This window comes from Camelus bactrianus, chromosome 6 (assembly GCF_048773025.1).
Source record: "Camelus bactrianus isolate YW-2024 breed Bactrian camel chromosome 6, ASM4877302v1, whole genome shotgun sequence".
NCBI lineage: Eukaryota > Metazoa > Chordata > Mammalia > Artiodactyla > Camelidae > Camelus > Camelus bactrianus.
This window is the reverse complement of record NC_133544.1, coordinates 65,830,014-65,847,148: the sequence shown is the minus strand read 5'-3', so window position 1 is coordinate 65,847,148 and position 17,135 is coordinate 65,830,014. Positions and strand designations below refer to the sequence as shown.

The 17,135-nt window shown below is 35.0% G+C and overlaps 2 protein-coding genes across 2 annotated transcripts in view; both read right to left on the bottom strand.

The window, feature by feature from the left end:
• The window catches only part of LPCAT4 (lysophosphatidylcholine acyltransferase 4), an 88,578-nt gene that overhangs the window by 62,889 nt on the left and 8,554 nt on the right, over window positions 1–17,135 (bottom strand). The gene's annotated exons all lie outside the window — the stretch shown is intronic.
• Window positions 5,987–7,024, bottom strand: LOC105077030 (olfactory receptor 4F3/4F16/4F29-like). Its single transcript, XM_010965313.3, has one exon. The coding sequence runs from the start codon at window positions 7,022–7,024 to the stop codon at window positions 6,179–6,181; it is 846 nt and encodes a 281-aa protein (XP_010963615.2). The 3' UTR covers window positions 5,987–6,178.

Below are 17,135 nucleotides of genomic sequence, written 5' to 3'. Positions count from 1 at the left end.
ACCCATTTGTTTTATAAATGATAATACTCAGGCACAGAGATGTGAAGTCAGGTTTCTACACTCCCCTCCCCAACTTATTGAGAAAAAGTTGACAAATATAATTTTATATACTTAAAGTATACAACGTGGTGATTTGATACACATATACATCATGGGATGATTACCAATATCAAGATAATTAGCACATCTATCACCTCACATAGTTAAACTCCTTTCTTCTCACTTTAGATTAAAAAATTGAAAAAACAAATCTAGGCCCACTTGTTAATTTGGATTCTTGAGCTTTCCACTAACAGACTATACCACTGGCTTTCTGCCTTTCTATTTCCGACCCAGTGATGGCAGAAGTGACACCAGTGAGGTCATTACTCTTTTCATTGGTGTCAATTTCATGTGATTGGTATTTCCAACTTCCTTCTTTATTTGCAGCCCCAAAAAGAAATTTCTTGAACAGGGTCCTGGTTATTTTATAACTGGATGATAATGATATCACTCATCCATGGTCTAATTCATGGCTTTTATCTATGTCACTTACTAAAAGCCCACAATTAAATAGTAGTCCTCTGTCTATATTGCTTTTCTACTCTAATGAATACCCTATGGGCATTCACTAAGGTTTGGCAGTTATCTTAAGTAAGCTTCAAGAATTTCATATATGAGAATATATGTACGTTCATGTATAACTGAAAAATTGTCCTCTACACTGAAATTCGACACACCATTGTAAAATGACTATAACTCAATAAAAATAATAAATAAATAAATAAATAAATAAATAAATAAATAAATAAATAAATAAATAACAATAAAAAAAGAATTTCGTATATGAACATTACTGCGTTTCTTGATCTGTTTCTATCATTGGATCATGGTTTCTATGACTAAACAGCTGTGGCAGTTTAGAATTTTGGGGACACAAGGATAGGCCAGAGACAAAATCTTTCAATCTATAAATGAGCTATTAATATGAAAACTAATAACTATGGTAAAAGTACACTAATGTCTACTTATTTTAAAGATTCTTTTAACACATCATATATATACTCACATCCCTTCAGGCTTGAAGTTTTTGGAAGATCTTTGTAATGAATCCATCTTCTTAGACCCCTGATAATTTTCAGAAATCTTTTAGGAAGCTGTTTTATTCTTCTACATTCATTTTTCTTTTTATTTTATCTTGGACTTTAAAAGTGTTAGTTAATTTGTCAAATACACACTTATTAGGACAATTACAGGCTAATATATTAGCTTAACCAAGTTAGGGATTTTCTGGGGGGCAAAATTAGCCTTTGGCTGAGGGTTGCCGTATGTACGTAGTTGGTAAGTACTAGAGCCGGGTTGTAAATTTTAGCAGCTTCTGTTCCAGCATCTCTGCTCTTAATGACCATACTCCAATGCCTCCCAAATTGGTGGGTCCATTTTACCTGTACCTTTAAAATCTGAACATATTTTCTCTCTCTACTTAATAGCATAAAATAACAACTATAAAACATGCATCAACTCAATAAAATATAATGCAATTAAGATTTGGGTTCTGTTATTTTAATATATCATTAAAATATTCATCTATTTACTCTTCAAAAGGGTCAACACTCAGAGATAGTTTACATAATAAAATAACTTTGAAACTTCCTTGTATTCAAACTCAGTTATGTGTGAGCGGAGGGCACTGTACCATCTACTCCTTGGAGATATTTAGTTCATGATAGACTCATGTTATTTGAGGAGAAAACTGAAGCCTGGGTGGACACCTCATGGGATTCTTTCATTCTTATAGAACCAGAGTTTGCACTAGTCCAGGCAGAAGATGAGCCAGTATTAATGACTGACCGACAGCTGGCAATGAATGAGAAATGATACACTGCTTCCTGATTGTACGCCATTAGGCTCCTCTACAGCACCCCAACAAGGGCTTAAAGAAAAAAGAACACTAAGCTTCAAGTATGCTCTTTACAGCATACACAAAACTGTCTATTCTTAGTTACTATATTTACCAGTAGGAGCTTGTTTTGAAATGGTTTCTGCATCACATTAGTAGGTGTTAAAATAACAGATGTCTGTATTTCAATAGTTAGCAGTAGACAGAGATTTACTTGTATTTCTTTTTTCCCAACTTTATTGAGGTATGATTAACGAATGAAAATTATATATATTAGGTTGTACAACATATTCTGATCTATGTAAACACTGTAAAATTATTACCAAAGCCAAACTAATGAATATATCTATTACCTCACATAGTTACCTCCTCTCCTTTTTTTTTTTTCTGTAGTGAGAACACTTGAGATCCATTCTCTTAGCAAATTTCAAGTATACAGTACATTCTTACCTACTCTAGTCAACATGCTGTACCTTAGGTCATCTTCTAACTGAAAATTTGTACCCTTTGACTAGGATCTCCCCTTTAACCCACCCCCAGTCCTTAGTAACAACCATTCTATTCTGTTTCCTCCTTTATTTAGATTCTACACATAAGTGAAATCATACAGTATTTGTCTTTCTATGTCTGGCTTATTTCACCCAGGAAAATCTCCACAAGGACACCCATGTTTTGTGAATTGCAGGATTTCCTTCTTTTTTAAGGCTGAATAATATTCCATAATATCTATATACCACATTTTCTTTATCTATTCATTTGGTGGGAACCTAGGTTATTTCCATATCTTGGCTATTATGAATAATACTATAATAAACATGGAGTGCAGATATCTCAGACATAATGATTTTTATTTCTTTTAAATATATGTCCATAAGTGGGATTGCTGGATCATATGGTAGTTCTATTTTTAATTTTTTGAGGTACCTGAATATCATTTTCCATATTAACTGTACCATTTTACACTCTTGTGTAAATGTACAAGGCTTCTTTTCTTCACATCCTTGCCAATACTTGTTTTCTTTTGACTTTTTGATAATAGTCATCCTAATATGTGTGAGGTGCTATCTCATTGTGGTTTTGATATGCAGAAATGTCTATTAAGGTCCTTTGCCCTATTTTAAAATTTTTTTGCTATTAAGTTTTATGAATTCCTCACATATTTTGGGTATTAACCTCTTATCAGATATGTGTGTTTTTTCTCACTCTGAAGGCTGCCTTTTTACTATGTTGATTGCTTCCTTTGCTGTAAAGAAACTTTTTAGTTTGATGCAGTCCCACTTGTTTATTTTTTCTTTTGCTGCCCGTGCTTTCGTTGTCAAATCAAAAAAATCATTGCCATGACCAATGTCAAGGAAATTTTGCCTATGATTTTTTCCAGGAGTTTACAGTTTCAGGTCTTACATTTAAGTCCTTAATCCACTTTGAGTTGGTTTTTGTGTATAGTATAAGATAAGGGTCCAATTTTATTCCTTTGCACATGGATAGTCAGTTTTCATAACACTATTTAGTGAAGAGACTATTCTATCCTCATTGTGTATTCTTGGTTCAATGCTCAATAACTCTGTTAAAAATAAAACAAACAAACAAACCTAACTGCCCTCCCTGCTCCATCAGTGTAAAACGAGTGAAAGAATTAAAGATTAATTCTATATTAAAAAAGTGTGAAATTGAGAGAATCCTTGGAGTTTGCAGGGTGGACTCTGCTACTGGAAATCCTAAAAAACCCAAGTCAATAAGTTCCTTTTTTAAAAATAAATTTTTATGTTAAGTTGTGGTAAAAAAACCACACACACAGCATAAAATTTAACTCTTAACCATTTTAAGTGTACAATTCAGTATGTCAAGTATACTCACATTGTTGTACAACAGATATCTATATCTTTTCCTCTTGCAAAATTGAAACTATACATTTATTTTTTGTTTCAAGCTTTTTTTTTGTATTTATTGAAGTATACTCAGTTACAATGTGTCGATTTCTGGTGTAAAGCATAATGTTTCAGTCATACATATACATATATTCATTTTCATATTTTCATTATAGATTACTACAAGATATTGAATATAGTTTCCTGTGTTATATAGAAGAAATTTTTTTTAATCTATTTTATATATAGTAGTTAGTATTAGCAATTCTCAAACTTCCAACTTATCCCCTCCCATGCCTTTTACCCCCAGTAACCATAGGTTTGTTTTCTATGTCTGTGAGTCTGTTTCTGTTTTGTAGTTAAGTTCATTAATGTTTTCTTTTCTCTTCTTTTTTTAGATTCCACATATGAGTGATATCATATGGCATTTTTCTTTCTCTTTCTGGCTTACTTCACTTAGAATGACAATCTCCAGATCCATCCATGTTGCTGCAAATGGCATTATTATTTTTTATGGCTGACTAGTATTCCATTGTATAAATATACCACTGCTTCTTTAGCCAGTCATCTGTCTACGGACATTTTTTTTAACATTTTTTTTATTGATTTATAATCATTTTACAATGTTGTGTCAAATTCCAGTGTAGAGCACAATTTTTCAATTATACATGAACATATATATACTCATTGTCACATTCCTTTCTCTGTGAGCTACCATAAGATCTTGTATATATTTCCCTGTGCTATACAGAATAATCTTGTTTCCATGTCTTGGCTATTGTATATAGTGTTGCTATGAACATTGGGGTGCACGTATCTCTTTGAATTAGAGTTCCTTCCAGATATATGCCCAGGAGTGGGATTGCTGGATCATATGGTAAGTCTAATTTTAGTTTTTTGAGGAATCTCCATACTGTTTTCCATAATGGCTGCATCAAACTGTACTCCACACCCTCTCCAGCAATTATAGTTTGTGGGCTTTTGAATGATGGCCATTCTGACTGGCGTGAGGGGATACCTCATTGTGGTTTTAATTTGCATTACTCTGATAATTATATTTTTTGCTTCAAGCTTATTTTGATTGGATTCCTGACACATGTAATTCAAAGAGTTGAGATTAATAACACCTGAAAAGGTACTAGCATACAAAAATCAAAGAAACTGATATACAGATATTGGTTTTCCAAGGGTCCAAAAAAATGACGCAAAAAATGAATAAATAATATAAGGGCAATGGAAATTAAAAAAGACAAACAAATTATTAAGTATCATAAGTTATAAAGTACATAAGAGCCACTTATAAGACCAAAGGACTAATGATAAACTGGTTAAGATGAATGGACTATGTAAAAGGATGTATAAGGATCAGAGTCATTTGCACTACATCTCTCAGAATGAACCTTGGTTCTTCTTTACTGAAATGGGTATGAATTGATATTTATAAATTTGTTGATGCAAGTCCCTCATTCCACTACAACTAAATACAGTCCCATATAAAATATCTCCCAAACTAAAATTTAGTTTGCAATGACTTAAATCATTCAAATCCAACAGGAACAGTCCTGCCAGCAGAAGAAAAGGAAGAAGCTGGTTGGTTACATATAGAAAGAAGAATGACTCTGTCAGTACTAGAGCCTGTGATATAGTATGAATAAGAGTCAAAAGGTAAACCTTGTGATGACCAACCAGCACTGTCCAGGTAAAACTCCTGGCCTAAGGATCTTATTTTCAAAATGTGATGACAGGCACATCCTAATAGGGAGATAAAGGTATTAAGCATCAAAATCTGATATGATTAAATATTTGAATAATGCAGCTAATGTTTCTTGCTCTGATTCCCTGCTCATTAACATTCATATCACCACCTGACTAACAAATTCCCTACAGTGAAATTTCCCCACAGTGAAAAACTGAGTTATAGCTATGTGAAAGGTCAGGCCATTTTCCTGATTTTTTGGTGGCAAATTAATAAATGGGGATCTTGATGCATATACTTTCATCTAATATAAATTTATTTAATGTCAAACAGCACTCCTTTACATAACTCACTCTGACATTAAAGAGACTGAACTTTGAAGTCTAGAGCACAGTATATTCATCAAGGTAATGTCTTCTGAGAGACAACCAATTGGTCTTCTCCAGAAAACACTTTTTACCAGACCACATGCCTTCTCTAACCATAGGCAGCAACACAACTTCTCAGTTAAGATTTTTTAAAAAACCATGCTATTTTAAGCTGGGGCACTTAAATATTAGTAAAGTACTTTGTAACTCCTGATATTAAAATAATAGAAATTTAATGCTACTCCAAGTCAGAAAGGAGACATAGTACTTTTGGCATTTAAGAAATCCTTCTATAAATAATAAATTGACTGCATACTTTCCTCATTGCCACTTTCATTTCTTTGTTCCTGAATGTATAGATGACTGAATTTTAAAAAGGAGTGAGAACTGCATCAAAAACAACAAGGAATTTGTCTAGGTGTGATGTGGGGTGAGGCCAGATATAAACAAAGATGCAAGGACCAAAGAACAAAACCACCACCATGACATGAGTTGACAGAGTGGAGAGGGCCTTAGATGAACTACCTGAAGAGTGTTTCTGAACAGTGATGAGGATAAAAATGTAGGAGACAATCAATATGAAGAATGATCCCAGAGATATAAACCCACTGTTGGCTGTCACCATGAACTCTAGCCTGTAGGTATCTGTGCAGGCAAGTCTGATGAACCAAGGAAAGTCACAGTAAAAGCTGTCTAATATATTAGGGCCACAGAATGGCAATTTAATAACAAAAACCAGCTGAATCACAGAGTGAATCAAGCCAATTATCCATGCAGCAACCAGAAGCAGAATACACATTTTTTGGCTCATAATAGTCAGATAGTGAAGAGGCTTACATATAGCAACGTATCTGTCAAAGGCCATGGCGATGAGTAGCACCATCTCCACACCACCAGTGCTGTGGATGAAGAAGATTTGAGTGATGCAGCCACCAAAGGAGATGACTTTACATTTTCTGAAAAGGTCATAAATCATCTTGGGAGAAATGACAGAAGAAACTCCCAGGTCAATGAAGGAGAGGTTGGCCAACAGAAAGTACATGGGGGAGTGTAAGCGAGGGTCAGAAGTCACAGTGAGAATAATGAGGGAGTTTCCCATCATGCTTGCAACATAAAAAACAGAAGAGAACACAAAGAGGAGGAATTGTATTTCCCAGGAATTGGTGAGTCCCAGGAATACAAACTCTGACACCATAGAGTAATTTGTTCCATCCATTGATTTATCAGCTGGAATGTTTCCAGATGAAAGAAAGGGAAAAGAAACTTATAAATAAGAATGTTAATAATTCTATATTATAATGATTATTCATTCAAGGATATTGACACGATGAAGACTGTAAATCCCCTCAATTCTTTTTGAAGGCCGTATCACCACTAAGTAAGCATTTCACTCGTTGTCACCTAAAGCAATTGGGTCACGTCCACACGCAATATCCCTTTTACTACAGCCCCCAGGACTATTCATCTATAAGCACAAGAGATTAGAACAAATATGAGAACATAGTAGTGTGCATGGCAAGGATTGGGAGGGGAAGGGAAGGTGGTACAGTGCATCACACAGAGAAGAAGAAAGAAGAGGTGCAGATGGCATTTGTCAGAACCCCCCAAACAGAACTAGTTCTATTTCAAAATTGTTCTTTAAACAATTCTTCAGCCATTCAAGTTGTGAGGTGAGACTAAGAAATCTCAGGCATATAATATCCCTCTTGAGTCATTATATGTTACTATCTACAATTGTTTTTGTAATGCCCACAGAGTAGAGGTGAGCGTAAGAGAACCAGGCACAGACAACAGGGGTGACTCTAGACTATGACAGGTCCAAGGAAAAGGGAGAATAGATATTCATGGCACAGGGTATCTGTATAGGTGCCCAGGTACAAGTGAAATTACCTAGTAGGGTGCTTATCAGCCAGGACAGGGCCAAGAAGTGCAAGGTTGGCCAGGGGCTTGTTATAGGAAGTTCAAGGAAGGTAAGGTAGCCAATTTGATCTATCTCATGAGATTCTTCACAACCCCTGAGGTTTGTGATATAGCTTGGTTATAGCTATTGGACCCCTACTTTTAGAATTTGCTGGGGATGAAGAAATGCACACTAACATCATAATTATCATAGAATCATTGTTCCTCTCCCTGTTTCTCCTTCTCCCTTAGTCCCTTTTATCCTTCCTATCTCATCTCCCTTCTTCAAATCTCCCAATAGTCTGGGATCTAATGCCCAGTCTCTTTCCTGACCCAAACTGTAGGGTACTACATGAACCTCTCCTGTTCTTACTCAGTTTTGTAGGGAATACACTGTTACCATGGAAGATATGTTCTCTTGCTTGTGGGTCAAACACGTCTGTGTTTAGCCCTCCTGCTCCTATAATATTTAGATGTGCAGGTAAAAGCTGGATGAGTTGAGAAAAGGGGGAGGCTGCAGCCTTAACAGTTAAGGGCTGGTAAAATAAAGGTACATGGATGCACAAAAAGCCTCAGGGCTATAAGTGAAAAGGCAAGAGAAATCCAGCAATAGAAAAAATGGATCCCAAACTTTGCCTTTTAAGGTGGGTGCTTGTACACACACACATACACACACACACCCCTCAGTTGTGCATGATGAGTGAAACTGGTCATAAAATTATCCTGCAAATTTCACTAGTGATTATTTAGTCCAAGTTAATCATTTACAAATGAGAAAACAGTGGTCCAGTAAGGAACAAGCAACTAGTTATAGACAGAGAATCTAGATTTTCTAGTCCACATATGGCTTCAGAGTCTACATGGTAGAAAAGTAGGCTGAGAAGACATAAGGCAAACCCTACTCAGTGCAAAACAGTAGCCAGTAGTTCCATGTGGTCATTAAATGAAATTAAAAATCTATTTTCTTGGTTGCACTAGCCACATTTCAAGTGCTCAATAGCTACGTGTAGCTAGTGGTTATGTATTGCATAGTGCAACGTAAGAACACTTCCAATCACCGCTCATCCTTTAAAGGTAAAGCAAAACCCCATTTCTTCCATGAAAATTTCCCTAGTAACTCTACTTTATATTAATCTCTTCCCTCTCTTATTACTGGAAGTCAGGAAACTTAAATTTTAATTGAAAATTAATAACTCTCCACCTAAAATATGATATCATAGGAGAAGCTCCAGGTATTTGTTGTTGGCCAGGAAGGACAGAGAGCATTGGGAAATTCAGAGACAGCTTTACATTGGAGAATGGACTTGATGTGAGTCTGAAAACTCAGTAGGAGTTTAATAAGCTGAGAGGAGAAGGGAAGGGATTCTGAGAAAAGAAAATAACTGATCCCTTATTTAGAGCAAATCCTTTGCTACTTATCATAATTCTTCAATAGCTCTAATATTACAGATTTTCTCTCCTGAAATATATTGTAACTTTGAGGAGGATAAAGACCATTTCTTCTGCCTCTCATGTTTCTTAAAATACTGAATGAAATAAGTAACAAAGATCTCTGAAGTAAAGCTGTTTTTTTTTTCCTAGACTATAATTTTCACAGTGCCTGTTTTCTTACTCCACCATCTTTTCACATTAAGTCCAGTAGGAACAAAGAAAGTTTCCAAAATCAAAACTGAGCATAAACACATTTCTCAACCACTCTCAAGAGAGTGCCCGATATTCTTGGTATAAATTTCCAGGTGTGCAGTAGGAAAAACTCATTTCAAGGCTTATATAGTGGTCCATGGCTTAACTTCTGTAGTTTTAAGAAACACCAGAAGCATGTAAAAGGAAAAGAGAGGAGGGAGCAAGGGAGGGAGAGATAAGGAAGCAACAGTTTCAACAGCAGCCAGCAGAGCAGAGAACTTACATAGTTTCTATCTTCCAGATTTCATGATATAATTAGTAGCTGTCTTCTGTGTCATTCTTAAAAGTCACAGAAGAAAATACATATATTCTTAAATCATATTTCAAAAATTCCTGAAATAGTTAATGATGGAATTTCAGAGCTAGAAAAGCATACATTATCTGTTTGGCACATATTTACTAAATGCTTTTACATATTGGATTCTTATGATTAGATGTTGGGTAGATATTTCCAATAGTAGAATTATTTTCATTTGTAGATGAGGAATCTCAAATTCAGAGAAGTTAGCAACTTATTCCAAGACACAGAGTTACTTAGTTTGGAACTAAAAATCAGGCCTTCTGATTCCAAATCCATTGTTATTTGACTGAATCATGAAAAATATGGTAATTTGTTCATAATCTCAAACAATTCCTATTGTGAAGTTTAAATAAGAATTTTTTAAAATGTACACCTGAAACTTACACAATATGATGTATCAATTATACCTCAGTAAAGATGGAAAAAAAAAAGAATCTTATTTAACTCAGAAGAATAGTTCATCCTACACATGTAAACATTTAACACATACATAAATTATCTTACCTAAGATTTCATAGCTAATAGTGGCAGAGCCTAGATTTAAATCTACCTGTTATTGCTACAAGGTAAGAGGGAGAAAAGTGGTTGCTGACTAGAATGGGAAAGAACCAAAATACACTGAGGTTTTGGTGCCAGTGAAAGATTCACCAAAATCAAGAGGCAATTTATTCATAAGAAACTGTAATAGTTGACAAGCCAGGAAGATCCCAGGTAGAGACAAAAATCTGTAAGTCATTCAAATTTGAAGTCAGAGACAACTGATTTGTTTAAAGGATGATATATAAAGAGATAAAAGAAAGTTAATGGAGAATCCATGCAAGGCCCCCAAAAAACAAATATCTTGTATTTGTCACCATCCTTATTACATTACTATTACCACTATTTTATATATTATTTGCCTCTAAAAAGCCCTGTTTCTGTGCACAACAAGAAAAATAAGGGAGAAAGGAATGTGAAAGAAGTAATGGCTCTTACTTTCACATGCCACAAAGAGATCAAAAAGAAAAGGCCTAAGAAAAAGGCATGGATTTTGGGCTGAGATACCTTTGGTGCCATTAAGGATAGCAGGTGAAATCAAACAGTAAATAGAAAATCAAGATTGCAGAGAGATAACAAATGGTGACCAAGTGGAGAAAGAAAAATCAGAAATTACAATTTCAATAATATAGAAGAAAAGCTTTTTTCAGGGAAAATGTGGAAAGTAAGACAATATGCTATGTGCACAAAATTTGTAGAGTGGTAGAAATCTATAATCTACTAAAAGATAAAATTTCCAAGCAACTGTTAGAGTCTTGCTGAAGATGGGAATCACAAACTTGGACAAAAACTAGATGGAATATTTTTGTGATACCATTCAGAAATACTCAGGAACTTAATACTTAGAATTTTAAAGTAACACATGTATTTGGTATAATAAGCAGAATGGAGTATCAAAAGAGATAGAGATCTTTGGCGGCTAGAGGTCACACTGAAATTCTTTAACCAATTTACACTCTGGGCAATACAGCAAGTGAATCAAAGATGACCTGGTTTATGGAGAACACAGAATATGGATCAGAGATCTTAAAAGCAGGGACAGCAATTGTCAGCTTGTGGTAACTACTTTTTTCCCCATCTTGATTCTCCAAATTGGATTCCCACTAAAAATCAACTTCACTACAATGTGATGACTAGAGTTAACACTGCTGTGTGGTACATAGGAAAGTTGTTAGGAGAATAGATCCTAAGAGTTCTCATAAGGATAATTTTTTCTCTTTTCTTTTAATTGTACCTATACGAAATGATGGATGTTAAATAAACCCAACATTTCACTATATATATGTATGTACGTATGTATATATATATATAAACCAAATCATCATGCTGTACACCTTAAAGTTACACAGTGGTGTATGTCAATTATTTATCAATAAAACTACAAAAAAATCAACTTCAGTCTCTTTCATGTGCCGTTCTCTATACAATTTCTGCTCCTGCTCATTGTTTACAGCCTCCCTCTCTGGAAGCATAGGAACCTGAGAAGGAGATTCCTCTTGAGGTAGAGTATAGTCCACCAGCCCCTCCACCCCTCTCCACCACCACTACCTACCTAATCTATCAAAAGATCTCAGATACCACAGGGTCAGGGAGTCAGAGAAGTTCCACAAACTAAAATTTCTCTTGTGCACAAGCACTGCCCACTTCTTTCCACCCACGTTCCCTAGGACAATAAGCTATTTAAAACACTGCTATTTTGAGAGAAGTGACTAATGAGCTTTAGTAGAGGGTGGTGACCAAGTGATGCATCAGAGTTCTGGGATGCTCAGACTGAGGTCATCAGACCAAGGGAACTGTCTCATAGGATTATGAGGGAGGGAAAAAGAGGTGTGTAATTTTCTTATAAAAAAATAAAGATTTACCATTTTGTCTTTATACATTTTAAATCTTTATTTTATTAAAGGACCCAGGGGAATCTCTAGTGAAAGAAAAATTTATTTTCTAATTTTTAAATGGAAAAAAGTCCAAAACTTTCCTGAAAAAAGTTGCAGAACTCAGAAATCTTGACACATTTTGTCAACTAAGTCTTATTTTGTGTTCAAAGATTTAAACGACAACTAAGCAGCAAGCATAAGTAAATATGAAAGTTAGAATAATGGAAAAGGATGGGAACACCTGGATTAGAAACAGAGTAGAAGAGAGACAGGGTGGAAACAGAGATGGAGAGGAAGAGATGTGTGTCCATACCCTTCACTGCCTGGAGAAACAATAGGAAACCAACCACGAGAATTGTTAGAGCACAGCAAATCTGAAAAATACAGAATAATTCACCAGAAGACTGTTAATACAAGGACATGCAAATAAGTGCAGTAAGTTTATTTAATTCAAAATAAGGTCCCCAATACAATTTTATTAGGTTTAAAATATGTTAATTATGGAAATCATTAAAATAAAATACATTTTAAATAAAGGAGTATAAATTAATAATTGCTGATGTAATCTTCTTCTGCTCTAGTAATTCAAATGTAGTAGAATGGTAAAAAGCAAATAAATAGAATGAAGTGACAAGTCATAAGGGAAGAAAATTAACAGGACAACAAACTCATAAAAAATACAAAAGTCGAAGGCAAAAAGTTTGGGGTACATTCTTTCAATATTATATTACATGAAGGTTACCCAAAAATTATCTAGGGGAATATACTTAATTCATCTAGTAAGTATTTATTAAGGGGTATAGACTTAGTTAAGTTCCCTTTTTCACTTACAGCTTTTTGCTCAGTAGAGATGCACATAATTTCTGTCCCGTGGAAGAGGTAACCCCAGATATTGATGGCCTGTTGAACATTAACCAGTTTTATATCTAATTCAGCAATCACACTAAAATTTCTTTGTAGGAGTCCTTGTAAATACTGTAGCTTTCCCCCCAGCTTTATTGAGATATTATTGACATACAATATTTTATAAGTTTAAAGTGTACAATTTAATGATTTGATACACATACACATTATGAAGTGTTTACCACAATAAGTTAGTTAACACCTCATTGCCTCCATATTTACCATTTTTGTGTGTGTGGTGATCACATTTAAGATTTACTCTCTTAACAACTTTTTGTATATAATACAATTTTGTTGACTGTTGTCACTATGCTGTACATTAGATTTCCAGAACATATTTATCTTACAGCTAGAAGTTTGTACCCTTTGAACAACATCTTCATCTTCCCATGTCCTCCACCCACCAAGCCTTGAAACCACCATTTGGTTTTCTGTCTCTGAATTTGACTTTTTTAGATTCCACATATAATGGAGAACATATGGTGTTTTTTTCTGCTTGACTTATTTTACTTAGCATAATACCTTAAGGTTCATCCATATTGTTGCAAAAGGCAGGATTTCCTTCTTTTTTATGGCTGAATAAGATGCCAATATCTATGCATCTATTACCTACCTATTAATCTCACAGCTACTTTATCCACTGATCCACTGATGGACAGTAAATTATTTCCATGTCTTGGCTATTGTGAATAATGCTGCAATGAATATAGGAATAGAGATATCTCTAACATAGTGATTTCATTTCCTTCAGGTATATGCCCTGAGTGGGACTGCTGGATCATATGGTAGGTATTTTCAATTCTTTGAGGAACTTTCAGAATATTTTTCCATAGTGACTGGTTAGCTGTGGTTCAGGGTGGTCATTGCTTGTGATTTGAATTTGCTCCTAAGAATTTATTACTCCTCAGAATTTATTGCTTCTATTTTCTCAATTCATAAAACTACTTTTATTATTTTTTAAAAGGTTTTAATTTTTTTGTGGGGGGAGGTCATTAAGTTTGTTTATTTATTTATTTTTAAATGAGGTACTAGGGATTGAACACAGGACCTTGTGTATGCTAAATACATGCTCTTCCACTTGAGCTATACCCTCCCCACCGTAAAACTGCTTTTAGACACAGAGTCTCATAAAAGTTCGAGTGAAAAAGTACAGCTTTTCACAGAATCATATGACCTTGGATCCTTACTCAGTAATTTCATCAATTTCCTTTCCCTTGTCTCATTAATGCTTCCAGCAAATTTACAGGAAAAAGAAACCCAGAACAAAACAAAACAAATTGGCTGTGTCCCAAATTAGAGATTGGCTGCAAAGATAGGCAGCTCTTACTGAAAACTCCAAAGAAAGGGTTCAAGCTCTGAATTTTGGTGCACATGTGATTCGGCACTAAAGTAGTCTGTTCTATTACCCTCCATTGGAGGTTGCTGAATTTCAGACACCATATTTTAAACTAGAGCTGCCAGTCATGAAAAAAGTCACCAGAATGTTGAAAATGCACAAGCTGTACCACCACCCCATTCTACGTTAACAAATGTTTTGTAAGCCATACCTCAGTAAAAACCCCAACTAAAATCTGTTGAAGCAGTCACTAGTGTAGGAGTCTTAAAAAAGCACTTGCCTTCGAGTCTTACTAGTCTCAATTTCCATTTTGTTGGTGTGGTGAAATAAAAATTAAGAGACAGAAAAAAAATGTTCAATAGAAACATTTTATTAAATCCAGTCCAGCCACAGACTGAAAAATCAAAGATTGGTAGTTCAGAGGAAAAGTGGAAAAAGAGACTAAATCTGTTAAAGCCGAAAGTCCATGATCTGACTCTGTCTCTAATTGTGAAAACAGTGTTTGAATTTTACTGTTTACTTGGCAGTATCCAGGTAGATGTGTTAGGTAAGCAGCACCTGCTGGCCTAGCTGTTGGTGTTCTACTGTAGGTAAGGTGCAGCCTAGGTCATGTCACTTTATTCACATTCTGCGCATGTGTGTGCAGGGCTAGCTGGCAAGGATAGAAAGGTTAGACGATCATTTTCAAAAAGCTAAAATCATGACACTCATACAAAATTATTAATTAATGAAGGATCTAGTAAGATGTTAAAAATCAGTTCAAATGGGGATTTGACTTACAGAGACTCATATACTGGCAGAAATGTATTTGCATTGCCATGAACAGAAATCATTTCTGTTTCTTGAACAGGACATATAAGCATTGTCATCAGTTTTCTACTATTTAAATTATATCTCTATAGGCTTATAAAATATCCTAGTCAAGGAACAGACCTACCATATGACCCAGGAATCCCGCTCCTGGGCATATATCCAGAAGGAACCCTGCTTCAAAATGACACCTGCACCCCAATGTTCACAGCAGCACTATTTACAATAGCCAAGACATGGAAAAGCCTAAATGTTCATCAACAGATGACTGGATAAAGAAGGTGTGGTATATTTATACAATGGGATACTATTCAGCCATAAAAACCGACAACATAATGCCATTTGCAGCAACATGGATGTTCCTGGAGAATGTCATTCTAAGTGAAGTAAGCCAGAAAGAGAAAGAAAAATACTATATGAGATCACTCATATGTGCGATCTAAAAAACAAAAACAAAAACAAAAAACCATAAATACAAACAGAAACAGACTCACAGACATAGAATACAAACTTGTGGTTGCCAAGGGGGCGGGGGGTGGGAAGGGACAGACTGGGATTTCAAAATGTATACTAGATAAACAAGATTATACTGTATAGCACAGGGAAATATATACAAGATCTTGTGGTAGCTCACAGTGAAAAAAAAATGTGACAATGAATATATGTATGTTCATGTATAACTGAAAAATTGTGCTCTACACTGGAATTTGACACAACACTGTAAAATGACTATTGCTCAATAAAAAAATGTTAAAAAAAATAGCCTAGTCAAAGACAAAGGTCCACATTCCAAAGAACCATATAGTCCCAGAAGATCCCAGTATGCAGACAATGCCCAGTATTCCATTGAAAGGGCACCAAGCAATCTCTTTGCCCATTTCCATTCTCAGATTTTCCTAACAGGAAGTGTTTCCCTGTTGCCTAGGCACAACCTGATTACTTGAGGTAAAAAAACAGTCCTTCCTACAGTCCAATCAAAGGATGTTCATAGGAGAGGGAAAAAAATCTTCCTCTAGGGTAGCTATTGGCCAAATCTTACTGCCTCACTGCAGAGCGCTTGGTCTGCAAGAATACAGAAACTGCTATCCCAGTGGGATTTGCTTTGAGCACGTTCTTCATGAGATAAAGTTATAAATACTCAGTTGAGTCCTGGGGCTGATCCAGTATAAGTCAGGTTTCTCTACTTGACCCTGATATAATACAGATAAACAGAAACATTGTCAAGGTATTTTATAGTGCCTTTACCTCAAATGCTCTGTATAAGCAGGAGTTGATTTTGAAGGTGGGAGGGAGGTAGTCTAGAAAAAGCTATACCTATAAAGAATTTATCAAGTCACAAATTCTTGAAAGGCAAAATTATTTTGCTCCAGAATGGATATTTATGTATTCACAATGCATAAAATTGCCAGATTATCAAGGAAAACAATCACATTAAAAGTCAAAAGAAATAGTGTGTGTGTGTATAAATATACATATATATATATATAAAGCACCTATCAGAAAAGCTGTAGAACAAAGACAAAAATGTATCGTGGGAAGATGAAACTTTATTTTCTCCTCTTTTGCTCTTTCTCTTGCTGGGAGAAAGAACTCGACTCCTTGTCTTTGGAGCTGGCACAGCTATAGGAGTAATTGTTCATAATTAAAATTTTCTCCACTTTTCCTTTCCCACCTTGGCAAATCACAGGTAATGAATATCTTACTTGAGGGTTATTTCTTCCTATTCACAACTAGTGACATCTAGAAAATTAAAACCTAGTATAGGTGCAGCCACTATGAATGACTCATCTTAAAACACAGAAATAAGGAAAAAGCCAGACAATACAGACAAATCTGTATTTAAACACATTGAAAATATACAAAGTAATAGCTGAAACAAGAGACAACAAAAAGGGTAAAACCAAATTTTCAAATAAGTCATCATTTGGCTTCTAACTGGACAAGACTGACTTACAGCATAAACTGATAAAAAAAAATCATTCTC